The 16,347-nt window shown below is 45.0% G+C and overlaps 3 protein-coding genes across 4 annotated transcripts; 1 reads left to right on the top strand and 2 right to left on the bottom strand.

Annotated features, from left to right (window-relative positions):
- Positions 1-5: 5 nt before the first annotated feature.
- LOC100830319 (MLO-like protein 1) lies at positions 6-5,295 on the bottom strand. Of its 2 annotated transcripts, none has more exons than XM_024459113.1 (14): positions 4,956-5,295; positions 4,721-4,778; positions 4,142-4,365; positions 3,257-3,373; positions 3,118-3,172; positions 2,932-2,942; positions 2,509-2,583; positions 2,347-2,435; positions 2,194-2,243; positions 1,367-1,407; positions 891-1,100; positions 730-797; positions 569-629; positions 6-457 (listed from the first exon to the last, which is right to left on the bottom strand). In XM_024459113.1, the coding sequence occupies exons 1-14, from the start codon at positions 5,079-5,081 to the stop codon at positions 242-244; spliced, it is 1,401 nt and encodes a 466-aa protein (XP_024314881.1). In that variant the 5' UTR covers positions 5,082-5,295; the 3' UTR covers positions 6-241. The 2 variants fall into 2 exon arrangements, with proteins under 2 accessions (XP_024314881.1, XP_003568437.1); XM_003568389.4 differs by having other exon boundaries at positions 2,851-2,942; positions 4,956-5,289.
- Positions 5,296-9,516: 4,221 nt separating this feature from the next.
- Positions 9,517-11,850, bottom strand: LOC100830012 (pentatricopeptide repeat-containing protein At4g14050, mitochondrial). Its single transcript, XM_003568388.4, has 2 exons — positions 9,927-11,850; positions 9,517-9,717 (listed from the first exon to the last, which is right to left on the bottom strand). The coding sequence occupies exon 1, from the start codon at positions 11,799-11,801 to the stop codon at positions 9,969-9,971; it is 1,833 nt and encodes a 610-aa protein (XP_003568436.1). The 5' UTR covers positions 11,802-11,850; the 3' UTR covers positions 9,517-9,717; positions 9,927-9,968.
- A 3,258-nt stretch (positions 11,851-15,108) lies between these two features.
- LOC100836544 (probable glutathione S-transferase GSTU6) lies at positions 15,109-16,247 on the top strand. Its single transcript, XM_003566188.4, has one exon. It carries the CDS (start codon positions 15,218-15,220, stop codon positions 15,923-15,925), a length of 708 nt encoding a protein of 235 aa, XP_003566236.1. The 5' UTR covers positions 15,109-15,217; the 3' UTR covers positions 15,926-16,247.
- The last annotated feature ends 100 nt before the right edge of the window (positions 16,248-16,347 follow it).

Here is a 16,347-nt window from a genome sequence, read left to right as displayed (position 1 = left end):
CCATCTTTTCTTGCAACCTTTTAAGATTAAACTAACTTTTGGACCGACTTTTTTTACCGGTCGAGACCGATATGGTTTGTTACTGCTAATCTTTCATTCCTTCTGTATACACTTTTGTACGGCCACAAGGAGTAAATGTAAATCTATCTACGAAATGATAGCACATGAATAAGCGGCATCACTGCAGCACCAAAAGACACAGCATTCAAGGAATAAATGTAAAATCTATCTAGTCACCGCATCACTCTATGATTTCACCGGCATCATTGCCTTCCCGCCCTGCTCGTTTCATCATTTCGATCTTTACAGAAGGCCCTGCTGAATCAACGGTGTTCGTCAGTCCGGCTGTGGCATTGCCCTCCTTCAACCCCTTTCTCATCTTAACCTTCTGAGCCCAACCCAGGACACCCTGCTGCACATGATCGTTGAAGATCTCCTTCTTGTAGAAGCTCCCCATCTTTGTGCAAAAAGAGAGGAAAGTATGCATTAATAGTCAGTGTTGATTGCATATAGAGGCAGGGTGCTGTAGCTGCACCGCAAATTTTACAATATTGAGATATTGACACACCTGTGTTACAATTGCATATAGAGGTAGGGTGCTGTAGCTGCAGAGAAGTTGAATAATGAGCCTGCAAGTAAAAGGGTATTTGGATTGGGGAGTCAATGGACCGACAAATTCATATCCAGCTTTTCTAAATGGAGATGAAACTGGAAATGCGTGTGACATACCCAATGACAAGCCTTGGCACAATGAAACCAACTTGCCCCATGATGCAGGAGTTGAATCCATAAGTAGTCTATAAATGAGGTAGGGTAAAACAATGCTGTGATCAGTCATTGAATCATAACTGAATGCAATCAACAAGTGGTACCCGCCACACGGTGCTTACCAGTATCCAGAAGAAGAATGCAATCTCAAATGAGTTCTGGAAGAGAATGAAGTGGATTAGGAAGAGGATAATCCTTGGCCTCCCAAACCAGAAATGGTCATCTGATGGTTTTACAATCAAATCACCCTCGATTGCCGAGTGCTTCTCAGCTACATCATGGGCTAACTGAGCTATGACATGCTCCAGCTTGGTGCCAACAGCTAACAGAAGCTGCCAGGAGAATTGAGAAGTGTCCAGTAAGCACATAGTCCATACTCGTCACACGATGTTCGATGGATGGTTGATATTTCTGCAGGATGCTTCATAATGTCTTGGAGAAAACTAGCATTTCAAGGTTCCTGGGTTTTAGCTTGTAGTGTAATCAAAGTTTAAGGGGTTCGTGATGAACTTTATGTCATGATATGATGCCACACCACCAACTATCCTTCTAACCGATCTTTAAAGAGAAAACTGTATTGGTATATGTATGCACTTACAAGGAGAGGGATGAATGCAATCCAAAAGTATGTGTGCCATCCTGCATATTAGTAAAATGTGCTGTAAGATAAGAGAATCTTAAATCCTGAAATATTACTGGCAAGGTTTAGGAAACCATTTTACAGAACAAAAATGTAACATGACAGGTTCAGCCTAAACCTTTTACAGAACAAAACCTTGACATGGCAGGTTCAGATTTTTTTTTTACCTGTTATCAGCATAACTGTTAAAAGAAAATCTGATCCAATGTTTTTAATTTGAAAACAGGTCATACTTTACATTTGATGTTCGTTTCTTCCAACAAGTGTTTGGAACCAGACTTCTTAAATTCTGAAACCGTTGTTTTCAAACACAGATTACTGCTGTACCTAGCTGCCTGTTCAAAGGAACAGAAACAGCTTCGGCAAAGGGGTTGTACAGGAAAATAGAGATATTACTGAGAGGGCGTTTTGGCTCCCGGGTTCACATGCACCCAAGATGAACAGTAAAATCCAAAAAATATATATTTGAATCTTTCATATGCCAGTAAAATTTCATGAAAAAATGAAAAATTCTTTGTCCTAAACAAAAATAACAAATTTCAGTGCTCTGAAAAGTGAATGGCAAACTTGTTAGTACCAAATTTGTCTTTTTTGCACAGTTCTCAAACTCTTGCACATAAAAAATTGCACGCATATGGAAGACTTGAACATTGACATGTGTGACTGTTTGTAAAAAATTAGCGGTAAAAATATTATTTTCTTCACCTGGGAGCATGTGCTCCTGGCAGCCAAATTGCATTTCCAGATATAGAAGTGCTTTTCAGACTGATCGTACTGAGACTTACCATTAACGTTCAGCAACAGAAAGATCACCACGAAGACCCACAAGTACCAGCTAGAGAAAAATAAACACTGCATGGTTAAGTTAACTTGCATAGGGCACTAGCTTGGAATTATATAAATATATAGATAAATACAAACATGTGTGCCCTTATTACCTTATGCCAACTACTTTCTTAAAATCAGCCTCTAAAACCCTCAGCATGTATTTATGGAAATCAAATTTGAGGTTTCCACGGCAGTGAGTCTGCAGTCCAAAATGACCATATTCTCAGACAAGGAAAGAACACTAGGTTAGCTTATTACGAGCTGATGCTTACCATGATAAAACCCCGACGCATGGTTTCATAGTCAGATTTACCTACTGATCCATAGAACTGCTTAAAAAAACAATGCTGAATGGGAAAAGGAAAAGGTTTCATAGTCAGATTTACCTACTGATCCATAGAACTGCTTAAAAAATCAATGCTGAATGGGAAACGGAAAAGGTTAATTAGTTCAGCAATACTTAGTAAATACTTTCAGTATTAACCCAAGATGATAAAAATAAAGACATAAGTGCACACAATAGTTTCATATAGCATAGGAAACTTTACTAATATAATACATGCAATTGCACACCAAAACTAAGATATCTGATAGCAGAGCTCATGGTTGCTTACTATCCAACTCAATATTCTGGAATCTTTGCCAATGCCCTTGAAATGTTCTTTGATAAATTCAAATTGATGTACACGGGTCACCTTCTTAGGCCCTGCAGTTTAATACAAAATTATCATCCTGTCATAAATATGGTAGTTCTAAAAAAAGGCTTCTTTATCTCCACACAATATAATCAATTTAAATTTATGGGAGCAAAAAATGGCTATCAACGAGCAAATGATGAGTGACATTGTACTAATGATGAACTACAAGCAAGGCTCTAGTACCGTTTCCTGCAGTATCTTTCTGAATTGTATCCTCCCACTGTTTCCATTGATGTATCTGAGTAAGAAACACAGTAAAATCGGCTTATCAGAGCATGCAGAATTCTATGGCTAATGCACACAGAACTCACAAGTGGCTTACCTTTGCACCTCCTAAGAGCATTGTCGTAACACTGAAGACAACATGCGTAATAGCCAACACAAATATGAAAATATGCAACTGATGTATAGCTTCAAGGGACATCAATGGAACTTTTCCCTGTTAAAATAATATGGGAGTTCATATACAGAATTAGATCAGAAGATCTGAAGATTACTGAATTTGCATGATGACCACTGAACATTATTTAATACTGAAGAGGTGGGAGAGGTATATGTAAGATAGAAATAATTCAGATATTATAACGTTCATTCTTTTAGCCTAGGAACATGCTAAGAATCAACAGGCTGTGAAAACACTTGGAGCAGAGGCATTCGAACGTGGCAATCAATTTAACAACACATTCATTTCTCTTTGTAAGTTAAACAGCACTATGAATTAGACTATCTAACAGGGTCAGCCGACCTACCCAATCTTAAAAAACGTCATTAAACTGACCGACTATCCTTGTCTGCCAATGGGTGCTTTGCACTACCCGGTTGTCATGCTCACTACTTCGACATGGTATTGTCCAAAGTGTCTAGTGTTGCATTTAATAGTCAGTGAGAAAATGTACAAAGCAAGAGAGAACAGCGTCGCTTCACCAAATCCTCAGATTGGAAAATACCACAGCAATAACAAAAGGGTGTCCCAGTGGCGCTGTCTGTTTGGTCGATCCAAACCAACTTGTGGCACGCTAGCTAATGCAAGTCCCCGGAGTACTAAGTGCTTGCATGCTCAAAAACCACAATGGTCTCTATCCGGACATGTTCACAAGTCCAACTAACTTTTGTTACACTAGCTTTCACCTAGAAAACAGATAACCACAGCTCGCAACAGAAATCAAACCAATCTGGAATAGTATGAACAATAGCACGGTCCAATCACCTTCTTACGGCAATGCTCGGCTCCCGCGGCTCCATCACTGAGCAGACGCCTCCCGATTCTGCCAATGATGTGGGCCGTAACAGAATGCTCCTTGGTGGACTCCACCTCCTCCTCCCTTTGGCATGGCAGCATGTGGACTGTCCAGCTAGGACGAATGCAGGTGTCCTGGATCATCCCCTGGAACACCGTCAGCAGCAGGGAGATGAACCCAAGAAGCATCAGCTCTGCAGTACACCAAAGAACAGTTGATGATATATTAGTAGATACACCATGGAAGATGAACAGTCCCCAATCTCGAGCTACACAGGGTCAAAAAAAGTGAAGACGGAAATCCTAGCTTTTTTGACCCCCTTTTGCAGGAGAGCGGTTGGACGAAAGACTCCTCTCAGCAGGGGCCGCACCCACCCAATAACCCCTGGAGCAGGACAGGTGGGGCAATAAAGATGCGCTTTTTGCACAACCACGATTCCGTGAAAATGACAGAAATCCTCCAGTTATTGGCTATCGAACCATGAAGCAGGGCGAAAGATGAAGCGGAAGCTGAAACTATTTCGGGAGGAATTTAGTAATTACTCGTACCTTCTTTGACCTTGAGGATGGCCTCGTAGAGCGGCTTCTGGTTCTTCTTCTTGAACGTCTGCACCCCAAAACCAGCAAAGTCAATCCAATGGGCACGGATACCACCAGGATGGGGACCGGGGATGGAAATCCACGGAATGGCAGCAAAAAGATCAGCCAGAGATAAGTGAAACGGCAAACGGCTGTAGCTTAAATCAAGCACGCGCACGGGGCGTTCGAAATTGAGTAACAATACCTTGCCAAGGTAGTGGATGAGCCGCTCGGCGACGAGGGAGATGAGCACGATGAGCGAGCAGATCGCCGCCACGATCCACGTCGGCGTGAACTCCAGCGCCGCCGCCTCCCCCTCCGCCTTCGCCATATCTCGCCTCCCCTCAAGAACCTTAAATTTTTCCTTCCAGCGAAGGAGAAACCTCTGGCCGGGCGAAGAAGCGACGAGAGAGACACGAGAGACGTTAGACAAAGAGCTCCGTTGGACAAATGCGCGTTGTGTTGTGGGGGAGAAGAATGTCTGAGGGCGCCGCGTCGCGTAGTTCTCCACCGCGCACCGCTACAGTTAAATGCTTGGGCTCTGCTCCGATAGGGAGCGGAAGCGGCCGCGTTTAATTGGCGCGTCGCCGTCGTATAGTTTGGCTTCGGTTTCGGTTCACATGCACGATCAAGCTCCGCTGGCCTTGAAAATCTTGAATTTATTACTTTCCAAATTCGCTCAACGCGGTAATAAAAGGTTGGCAACAATCAGCTGGCCAGATTGGGAATGGATGTTGCTTAAGCCTTAAGACCCATGGACACGTTTGGGTAATTGGGCCCAGGTACTTGATGAGTAGTATACCCGTGCGCGTGCGGCTTCGGGGCCCCGTTCGTGCGAGACAGCGACCAGCAGCCGTCGCTGCGCGCGTGGCTGGGCTGGCCGTGCCGACGCTGGCCGGTGATCTGCGAAAGCAACATATGTAGACTCGATGGAGTGGAGGGACTCGGTCAGTCTACTCTCTCTGTCTCTGTCTACGCCGCGTGACTGACAGCGAGAGCGCCTCCAGCACTAGTAGTAGCAGGAGAACGGGAAACGGACGGAGTGGGCTGCGGTCACGTGACGACGCAGACCAGCGAGAATGGCAGAGGCTGGGGTATGGGCCCCCCTGGACAATACTAGGTGGGGACATGCCGTAGGTGACACGCCCGGGGGACCGGCTGGCCGGCCATGTGAAATGTAGGGACCAGTGAATGTGGGACCCTTGGCTCGCAAATAATTGTTTTGTTGAGGGAGCAAATAATATTTATTTAATTGTTATTGATATGAGAAGTAATATCATTGATTCAAAAGGATATCGTCTGATATGTTTTTATATCCGTATTAAATATTATTTGTTTAATTAATTATCACAAAGTTCTGTGATGGCCTTGTATATTTGAAAAGAGGGAGTAGTGTATTTCGTTTATTTTGTCAGCGACACAAAGCTAATTAGTTTACTCTTATTTGTTGAATAATTATTGATTTGGAAAAGGGAAGAGGAGAGAGATTCGTCAAAGATCAGCGTTGGCGAGACGATGGCAATGCTTTGTACCATCTTAGCCTCATTCTGGTGGTGCTTCGTACTGTCCGAAGACATGTGAAAGATGGTGTGGTTTTCATGTGGGTACTGGGTAGCACTTGGCGGATGATGGTGTTTCATCGTCGAGATGGTCTTCTGTACCCCGATTCCCCAAGAGTTAATCCATGGAGCATCAACGTAGATTCCTTTTGCCCCCTTAGGGTGGTGATGTTAGGGTTTCTTGCCATGATTGTGCATTGACGAGATCTGGTGTCAAGTTCTTCAAATCGATTTAGGGGTTTGACTACGGCTTCAAGACGCTAGTCCTTTAGGCCACGTATCAGGTCGTAGTCGAGCATACCATCATATCGGATGGCAATACACGGCCTCTCGATATGGTGGAATAGTTTTGCTACAGAAAGGAAAAAAAAAGACCCAGTGCCAACCCTCCATATCTCATCTTGTCTCCCGGCCGGCCAGCCCTACGGCCAATCGGCAAGAAAGTCTCTGTCTCTCCTCTACGCTTGGTGCTACAGTCCATATTCAAAGGTTGGGGTTTGGTCAATCGGCAGCGGCGCTATGGTGGTGATGGTGGCACTGCGCAGGTCAAGAATAAGATTTTTCCAACTCCTCATGCACCTCGTGAACGGCGATCTCACCTGTGTCATTGAGGAGTATGGGGTGGTTGGTTGCTGCTCTTCTGAAGTGGTGGATCTAGATTTGTGTTTGTGTTTTGTAGGTAGTCTGCATGTCTCGGTTTATTAGTTCCTTTTACGATCGGCGAGGCTCGGTCAATTTTTACCTCGTCATGGAGTTAGTGTGGCTAGGTCTTCTCAGATCTGTTTGGCCGGATCTGGGATGGTCATCCAACGTTCTTCGTCGTCTTTTCTCCGGGACAGTGGTTTGTTTCTCAGATGACTGTCACCGGCATTTTTTGGCTCCGACCGGCGACTTATCGGATGCTAGATCAACAACGTTTTCCTGGCCCCGACATGGTTCAGAGGTCCAGAGGCAGTATTGAGCTTCGCTCACGGCGCGCCACCGGCAAGTGCAAGAGAAAGACAACGACGTTTACCTACAAGAACTTGCGTGTAATTTTCTTTTACTTTAAAGATGGTTCTGTAAGGGTTGCTTGATTTAATATATGGCCTTGGCCTTCTCGCAAAAGAAATGCGACCTCTGGGCTGTATCTATGGGACCAAGAATAGTTGAAGTAAACAAACCTTCATATGCATAATTAACACATTTAAATCTATGAATCAATTAAGATATCAATTACATAAATCAAATACTAATAATTTTTTTGAAAAGTGTCAAATGATGCAAACTATAAGATGTTTGAGACCACAACTCGAGCAAAAAAGGTAGGCGAAAACAAATACTCCGGTTCCGGTTGCCAGTGACGTCCTTCCATGCCATATCCATAGCTCATATGAGGTGTTCAGTAAATGACTTGACATTGATGAGAAGAGGTAGAGAAAATTGTAAATCAACCAGTGAAATGAGATTGAATTAAAAAATAAATGGAAAAGGAAACATCGTGGCTAAAAGAAAACATCGTGGCTTACAAGAAAATATATATGCTAGGTGTCTCGGACGAAAAGACATGGCTAGCAAGCATCGTCGGCTTCCTTGCATCTGCAAATGCACCGTCACCAAATCCATGCCCACACCAATAGCCTTTGGCCGAAGGCTGCACCCTCACACGAAAAACGCCAATCAAAATCCGATCTATCATAAGCTCAGTCAAATATATTCACAACCATGACCTCATCCGGCAGCCTGAAGTCGATCAACTCTCGCTGCCGGTCGCAGCAGCCACACCAAAAACAAGAATAACGTAGATTTTGTGTGGAACTTCAACCATAAAAAAGTCAGAAAATTCTACGGGCCAACGGACGATGAGCTTAATAGATACAAATTGGGCTTCAACAAAAGGAATGCTTATAGCATGATCCATACCAAAAAAATATTTAAGGATTTAAAAATCTATACATTGTAATCGATGCCTAAAAAAATTCTTAAATTTAATAAAAATAAAAAGGTGGCCACACCAAATTTAAATGCAACAAAAACACATATGTTAAATGTACAAGCTCAATGCTTTCGTATTGCAGACAGTGCAAATAACACGCATATATCTTACCAAAAGATGAAATAGCTACCTAATCTACAATATAATGTGTTATCAATTTTAAAAAATCTAATCATTCGGAAGATCTATATCACCAAAAACGAGTAAAAACCTATATACTTAGGTTAGGTAAAAACAAATCAAATATTTCAAAACAAATAAGTAAAAAAGTCTAAACTGCATACAAACAAGATACAACCAAATTGCATACAAAACATAACTATTAGAAAAACAAAAATATAAATATTAGTACATAAAAAATATCATTTCATTATACAAGTCTGGCTGGACAATCTACACGGGCCATGCTATTTTTGGATTACCTTATGCAATTGTGATCACTGTCTTACAGTCATCCCCTAGAGCTCATACGAAGCATCTTTGAGAATTGGATTCTGAAGCTATTTGGAAGAACGTCTACAAGACTAGTATTACAATGCAAATGGCATATGTTTCCTAATGAAAAGGAGCGTGCTGCTAAATGGCATGGTGCTATTACAGTGATGAAAAAAAACAAGACGCGCAGCTGATCCATAGATCTGTTGAAAAGAAAGCTAATTACCCAGAATAAACAAATACTGCAAATGCATTTCAATTTGGCAAAGTGCAAAAAAATCAATTTGGCAACACTGTTAAGTATCTCGCTTGGCAATTCCATGAGATCATACCGGGCTATCAGACTGCAAACATTGCCATGTCTTCCTGAATCTGATCCTCAGTGTTTCCTCTGAGTAATCAAATGGTATAACAATCAACCACACATGAAGTTAAGAATCATACAGAGGAAAGAAAGACACATATGATATCTAAAACATATTCAGGGGATGGATCTGGAACTGTTCCCTGCTTGAATCATATCTGTGTATAACATCTGTATCACAGTAAACTGTTAAATCACTAAACCTTACTGGGCAAGAAAAATTCAACGCCTCTTAAATTATAGATAGGGAGAAGATATAATGCAGGAATTACTCAGATATAGGAAGGAGTTTTGTTCAACCAAGGAAAATGTTAACAAGGTCAAGCTACGATGTGGTCTGACTAATCTTGTCCGGTTTCTGCTATGTTTAAGATCGATATTTGAACCAGTGGTTTGACTTGCAAGACAGGCACATCAAACTTAGAAGTATAAATGAAGAATAGTTCCTGTCTTATATTATTAAGTCAAGTGTGCAGCAGAATGAAAATGACAAAACTTACAATAAGTGGAGTACATGCTCTTCGAGACTATCTTTCAGAAATCAAAGTATTATGATTGCTGTAGTTTGCAGGGGTGTCACAAGGGCAGGGCATTCTCAAATATCCCTTCCTCAATGTTTCTACATGGGTGGCTCCTTTATGCAAACAAAAGACGGAATACTATGGTTGAGTTTTTTCTGGGACTGAACCATCAGTTAAATCATGCAGAAAACTTTCTAAAAAAAATCATGCAGAAAACATGGTCATCCATTTGGTATAACCAACTTGTGGCGGAAGAAACAAAAAAAAACACAACAAAGAAGTAAACCCCAAAAAGCAAGGTGGCTAAGAGCATATACCATACCTAGAGGACTAGAGGAACAACTGAACATCAGTAGATCATCAGCTACCAGAATTCACTACAAGAGCATTTACCACCTTCGAAATGGTGAAAGCGACTAGCATCTCTCACAATGATCTTTCTCTGGAAAATTTCACTAATGAACTTCATTACTGTATGGCAGTCATTACAAACCCGGAGGTTCTTCACCACCCTGATCACCGACCCCAGAGGAGACCTGAGGATTCCAAAAGCAACAGCCAGCCTCTCACTGTGCAAGCACAGATGGTGCTCCTTTTCGTGCTCCTCTAAATCATGCATCACAGAACTGGTATCAGGGACATACCCCCTCTGGCGCATTTCTGAGACCAATTCCTCAAGAAAGCCTAGAATTTCTTCTCTCAGGTCAATGGGAACTTCCCCAGCATGAAACAGACGGAATTCTCTTCCAACTTCAATCCAGCTATACCCAGGCTCTTTTCGTATCTCCATATCAGCCATGAGTTTTCTAACCGTGTCCACAGAATCCCACTTTCCATTCACTGCATAGACATTAGATAATAAGACATATGTTGAAGGATATTTTGGTCTCAGCTCTAATAAATTATCAGCAACCCTGATGGACATTTCAGCATTGTTGTATTTCTTGCATGCACTCAATAAGGACGCCCAAGTAGCTTCATCTGGCACATATGGCATTGTAGTAATGAGTTCTTCAGCTTCTGCTAAATGGCCCGAGCGACTAAGAAGATCTAGGTAGCAAGTGTAGTGTTGCAATCTAGGATTGATGCCATACTCCCCCTTCATTGAGTCAAACAGTTGTCGCCCTTTCTGAACAAGACCAGCATGGCTACATGCGTAGATCAACCCGACAAAGGTCACCTCGTTGGGCTTCACTCCTGCAAGAACCATCCGGTCATACAGAGAAAAAGCCTCCTCAGCTCGCCCATGCTGTGCCTCTCCAACAAGCATTGTGGTCCACGAGATGATGTCACGCCCAGTAATCTCTTCAAATACTTCTCTAGCGGAGTGTATGTCACTGCATTTGGAGTACATGTCAACCACTGCATTCCCAACAATCATGCTGGACGAGAAACCAAGCCTCATGGTTAGACTGTGCAACTGCCTGCCCAGGACATGCGCAGCCAGGTCTGCAGCCCCACCAATGGCAGATGACAACACGAAAGCATCATCAATACTAACCCCATCCCGCCTCATATCAACAAACAGCTTCACTGCACTAACACTCTCGCCGGATCTCACAAATCCTGAGATGAGTGCAGTCCATGCAAAGAGGGTGCGTCCAGGCATGCTCCGGAAGAGCTCTAGTGCCTCATCACTGCGGCCGTTCAGCACGTACCCAGAAATCAGGGCAGTCCACATGACACTGTTCTTGGCGACGATACTATCAAACACCTTCCTGGCATCATCCGGGACGCCGCATTTGCAGTACATATCGATCAGCGACGACTTAACGACATCGTCGCTGCTATACGGGGAAGCAACGAAGTGGCCGTGGAGCTGCTTACCAAGACAGAGGCTGCGCAGCCTGGCCGTGGCGCTGGCGATGGAGGCGAGCACGAAGTGGTCAGGACGAAGAGCGTCAGCAGAGAGCATGCGGCGGAGTAGAGGGAGCACGAGTTCAGGGGACTCGGAGTGGGAGACGGCCGCAAGGAGCGAGGAGTAGAGGTGGAGGTCCCGGCGCGGGGTTTCGTCGAACAGGAGGCGGGTGTCGGGGAGGAGACGGGACTTGGCGTAGGCGGAGACGAGGAGGGCCGGCGCGGGAGGGTGCTGAGCAAGGCCTTCCTTGATGAGGCGCGCGTGGGCGCGCCGTAAGGACCGCGGCGATCCCGCCGCGGCGCGGACGGCCGCTGCGGCGGCGGCGGCGGGAGAGAGCATGCATAGGAGACTTCCAGCTTTGCGAAGCCGGTGGTGTCCTTGCTCTCCCCTGTCCCGTTCCGCTTAAACGGCGTCACACGCTTCTCAGTTATCACTAGCCACCACGGCAAGGCCCGGGGCTAAACGGGATTAGCCTGGCCGGCCCACCAGGGCCCAAATATAACAGGGCCGTATGGCCGGCCCACCAGGGCCCAAAACGCCAATCGTTGTATAATACCTCCAAAAATTTAGAAAAAAAAATGAGACAAAGTGTCATTGTATGAGGTAAATGCTGATTTTTTCTAAAAAAAAAGGTAAATGCTGAGTTTTATTAGCAGCTGCCTCCCTAAAAACCTTTCAAGCTCCCCTGCTACTTGGGCAATATTTCAAACTCGTGGCCTCGCGTGCGCGGGTCATCAGCTAATTGGACGGGTCATACTAGCCCTCAGGTCGGAGGCCGAGCCCAAGACACATCCCAAAAGGCGGGTCATGGGCTGGCACGACCCTTTTAGTTTGTCGTGCCGGGCTAGGCTGCCGTGCTTGTGGGCTTTTTCGGAAAAAAAAACTCAGTCTGGCCAGCTATACGTCTCGTCTCTATTGGAGCCGTCCGTGCTAGATGGACGGCCTCGATTTTGTTTGTTCCCAATGGCACACGCCAAAACCATCAGGAGCTATGCCCTGCAACTCCGGATCGAGCTAGGTACTTAAATGGTTTTTTTTGCGCGGGCGAATAGGTACTTCAATGGTTAGATTCAACTCAAAGTTTTCTTAGCACCTTTGACTAATGCCACATAAAAGACCCTAAAGATTTTTTTACAATGGCAAGAATACACTTCATTTTTCAATTTTTTTTAATCAGGCCCCCAAGTCCCATGTGGCCTCCTTTTTCTGTTTCATTTAAGATGAGATGAGATGAGGCAGATGGACTTCTTGGATTGTTAACCGAGACAATTAGCAAACACACAAATTATTATATACTAGCAAAAGACCCGTGCGTTGCTACGGAACAACGGAAAATTGTATCAAAACGTCAAATCAAATGCTGATGTGTTTCATGGGCACATATGTATATAACGATTATCATATGTTTATTTTCTAGGCTATACTCTGGTCTCTTTCTATTTTACACATGTCTTATTTCTATATCTTGCGTAAAGAGAAAGTGACACATGTTCAACTTTTTTGCTCTCTACTTCCAGCTTATCACTGTTCTCGCATACACCACACTTGAAAAATCATGTGTGAGCGTTTTTCTTTTAACTTTTTTGCTGAATTCATGAAGTGATTCTCAATATCTTCTATATCTAAGCAGGAGACCCTCACTGCCTATTTCTCTCAACATGCAAGCATGCCACATCATCAGGCCCACCACTTTGCCATGCAAACCATGCCACCTTATCAAGTCATGCATGACTTTCTTTTTTCAAGCCATGCATGTATTCATTTACAATTTTTGCATTTAATTATCAATTCAAAGATGTCACCTCGTCAATTAATTCATGTACTCACTTCATGCTGAAATAATTGACGCAAGCTATGCATGTATTCATTTACAATTTATGCATTTAGTTATCAATTCAAACATATGCCACCTCATTGCTCCGTCCTGAAATAAGCCTCTATTTCAGGACGAAGGGAGTATTAATTTTTTGAAAAAAATTTACCTCTCTTTATACATAATTTTGTCACGGAAACCATGCCACCTCATCAAACATGCATGACATTTTTTCAAGCCATGCATGTATTCATTTATATTTTTTTCATTAATCTATCAATTCCAACAGTGACATCAATTTAATCATGTCTTCCTTTTTTAAAAATTGTTCCCTTTATATACATCATTTTGTCACGTACTCCCTCTGATCCTAAATTCTTGACTCAAATTTGCCCAAATATGGATGTATCTATTCTTAAAAAGCGTTTAGATACATGTAATATTTCGACAACAATTTAGGATCGGAGGAAGTACTTCTTACATTTAATTGTTTTAAATGTAAAACAAGAACACTTTATATTTTTTTCATTAGGTTTAGTTAATTTTAAACATATATTTATGCATTTGTATTAACACACGGTTCCACGGCAACGCGCGGGTCATCATCTAGTAATCATGAATAATGAAGAACATGTAGCAATGATGACGTTTATCACTTCCATCCATCCAAGCCACTCGACCTTCTGTGTGGTGATGATTTAAACATCAAGCATCGGCAAATCGATCAAGACAGCAAGCAGCAGTATAAAACAGTCTTCCTGCTCTCTATTACTCCTACTCGGCTACTCCCTACTTTATTTCTTAAATCACTTCTCCCAATTTCTCTCGCTCTCCCTCTGACTATCCTCTCCATCCATCCTGATTGCAAACTCCTCCTCTCCCAGTCCCGATTCATCCCCCGCCACCGAACATTGCGCGGCCGCTGGCTTGTGCGCACCGCCTCCGCCCATAGATTCCGCTGCCCATTCGCTCCCGCGCGTCGCCTGCTCCCACTTGCGTGCTCTGTGCGCCCTCTCACAGCCTTGTCCGTCGGTTCGCCGCACCCGCGTGCCGTGCACACATCGCGTCTGGCCACTAGTCGCCACGTGCCACCGCCCGTCGGGAGGGCCACCGATGGCTCGCACCGACACGGTCCCTGCTGCCTTGCGCGAGGCCACTACCATCCCGGCCTCAGGCTCATCCCATCGCCGTCCATGTCCCGCGGGGAGCCACTGGCGCACACGAGCCAGTGGAGGCGGCGGTCGAGGCGCACGACGGAGCCGCGGGTCCGCAGCGGCCTTCTGCACACGGACGCCGCCGACGCGCACGAGCTGGTGGAGGCGACCAAGAGCGGCGGCGGGCGCTGGCGAGATCTGGATCGAGTGGGGGTGAGATTCGTAGGAGAGGAGGGGCGAGGAGGGCTCTGTTGTTGTTTCTTTCTTTTTTGGGTGGTACGTATTTTTTCTGCGCATGAGGACCGCGGGAGCTGGGATTAAAAGACGCACTGAGACATCGGTGGCAGATTCGTAATTTTGATGAAGTGACGTAACTCGACGCCCGTACCATTACCACCAACTTCAATTTAATATATTGGTATAGATAGTACCGTCACCACCAGGATAATAAAAAAAATGAAACAATCAATCTAGTCAAACGTTGACTTGCTATATGGCATGAGAATATTGTGTGCGCTAGTGTTCCGTAGACAGCTGGCTCGATGCGTATCAAATGGCGTGGAAATCACATTGTTTTCTCTCTTCTGATGAAAAAAACGGGGGAAGAAGCTTCGCTGCTAAGCAAATAAGTACGGCAGTAACAAACTAACAATATGTTACAAGCATCAAGAATGACAACCAAATATATATATGGTCTCGAATCACAACACCACCCCCAACCCAAGGCCCCAAACGCACCACACGGTACGAGCACCTAGCCTGCAGAAGTGCAGACAGCAGAGTAGGAGATGGCCGGAGGAGTCGCCGACGAAGTGAAGCTGCTGGGCCATTGGGGAAGCCCGTTCGTGACCAGGGTGAAGCTGGCGTTCCACCTCAAGGGCGTGAGCTACGAGTACGCGGAGGAGGATCTCCACAACAAGAGCGAGCTCCTCCTGCGGTCCAACCCCGTGCACAAGGCCGTCCCGGTGCTCATCCACAACGGCCGGCCCATCTGCGAGTCGCAGGTCATCCTGCAGTACATCGACGAGACCTTCGACGGCAATCTCCTCCTCCCCGCCGACCCCCACGAGCGCGCCGTAGCCCGGTTCTGGGCCGCCTACATCGACAACGAGATGGGCGCGCCGTGGGAGAAGGCGTACAGGGCCAGGACCGCGGAGGAGAGAGCCGAGTGGATGAAGCAGATCGTGGCAGCCGTTGACGCTCTGGAGGGGGGCCTCAGGGAGTGCTCCAAGGGGAAGGGCGGCTTCTTCTTCTTCGGCGGCGGCGGCGTCGGGTACGTCGACGTCGTGCTGGGCAGCCTGGTGCCGTACGTGCACGCGGCCGTGGTGCTCTCTGGTGACAGGCTCTTCGACGCCGGCAGGACGCCGCTGCTGGCGGCGTGGTTGGAGCGCTTCGGCGAGCTCGACCTCGCCAAGGCGGTCCTGCAGGATGTCGACAAGGTGGTGGAGTACTCCAGGGCGATATATGCCCGGAACGCCGCCGGAGTTACCAGCTGATGAACCGGCATGGCCAGTTTTATGTCCTGTGCAATAATAATGTAGCAGGGGTACACAACTACACACATATGTTTGGAATTATCAAGCTACTAGCTCGGAAAGATGAATTATTTTTGCTTCAGATGAATCAGATGTACACACTCTTTCTTTTTTTTGAAACTACAGATGTACACACTCGCAGAGGCCGGGGTTTTTTCCTCTTCGAAAAAAAAAAAGATGTACACACTCTGTACTGCACAATGCACATACACAATGTTCAGATGTATACTGTCCAGTGCAGGTACAGATTACAACAGAAGTGTGAACATGGGCAGTATTTTGATGTGACCCATCTAAACTGATTGTTCTAACTTCCTGGTTCTAACCATCTTAACGGAAGCTCAATTAGTACTTTAATGTACCCCCTCTCTTATATGGATCGG

This window comes from Brachypodium distachyon, chromosome 2, assembly GCF_000005505.3.
Source record: "Brachypodium distachyon strain Bd21 chromosome 2, Brachypodium_distachyon_v3.0, whole genome shotgun sequence".
Classification (NCBI taxonomy): Eukaryota; Viridiplantae; Streptophyta; class Magnoliopsida; order Poales; family Poaceae; genus Brachypodium; species Brachypodium distachyon.
Note: the sequence above shows the minus strand (reverse complement) of the source record. Positions and strands in the feature narration are given on the sequence as shown.

Bases quoted from the DNA above. Each gene is read 5' to 3' on its own strand.
- LOC100830319 (XM_003568389.4), bottom strand. From the start codon at position 5,081: ATGGCGAAGGCGGAGGGGGAGGCGGCGGCGCTGGAGTTCACGCCGACG. The intron at 3,374-4,141 runs GTGATTGGACCG...TTATTTTAACAG, and splicing joins CCGAGCATTGCCGTAAGAAG to GGAAAAGTTCCATTGATGTC. The intron at 2,584-2,850 runs GTAAGCAACCAT...TTTCCCATTCAG, and splicing joins CCAGAATATTGAGTTGGATA to CATTGTTTTTTTAAGCAGTT.
- LOC100830012 (XM_003568388.4), bottom strand. From the start codon at position 11,801: ATGCTCTCTCCCGCCGCCGCCGCCGCAGCGGCCGTCCGCGCCGCGGCG.
- LOC100836544 (XM_003566188.4), top strand. From the start codon at position 15,218: ATGGCCGGAGGAGTCGCCGACGAAGTGAAGCTGCTGGGCCATTGGGGA.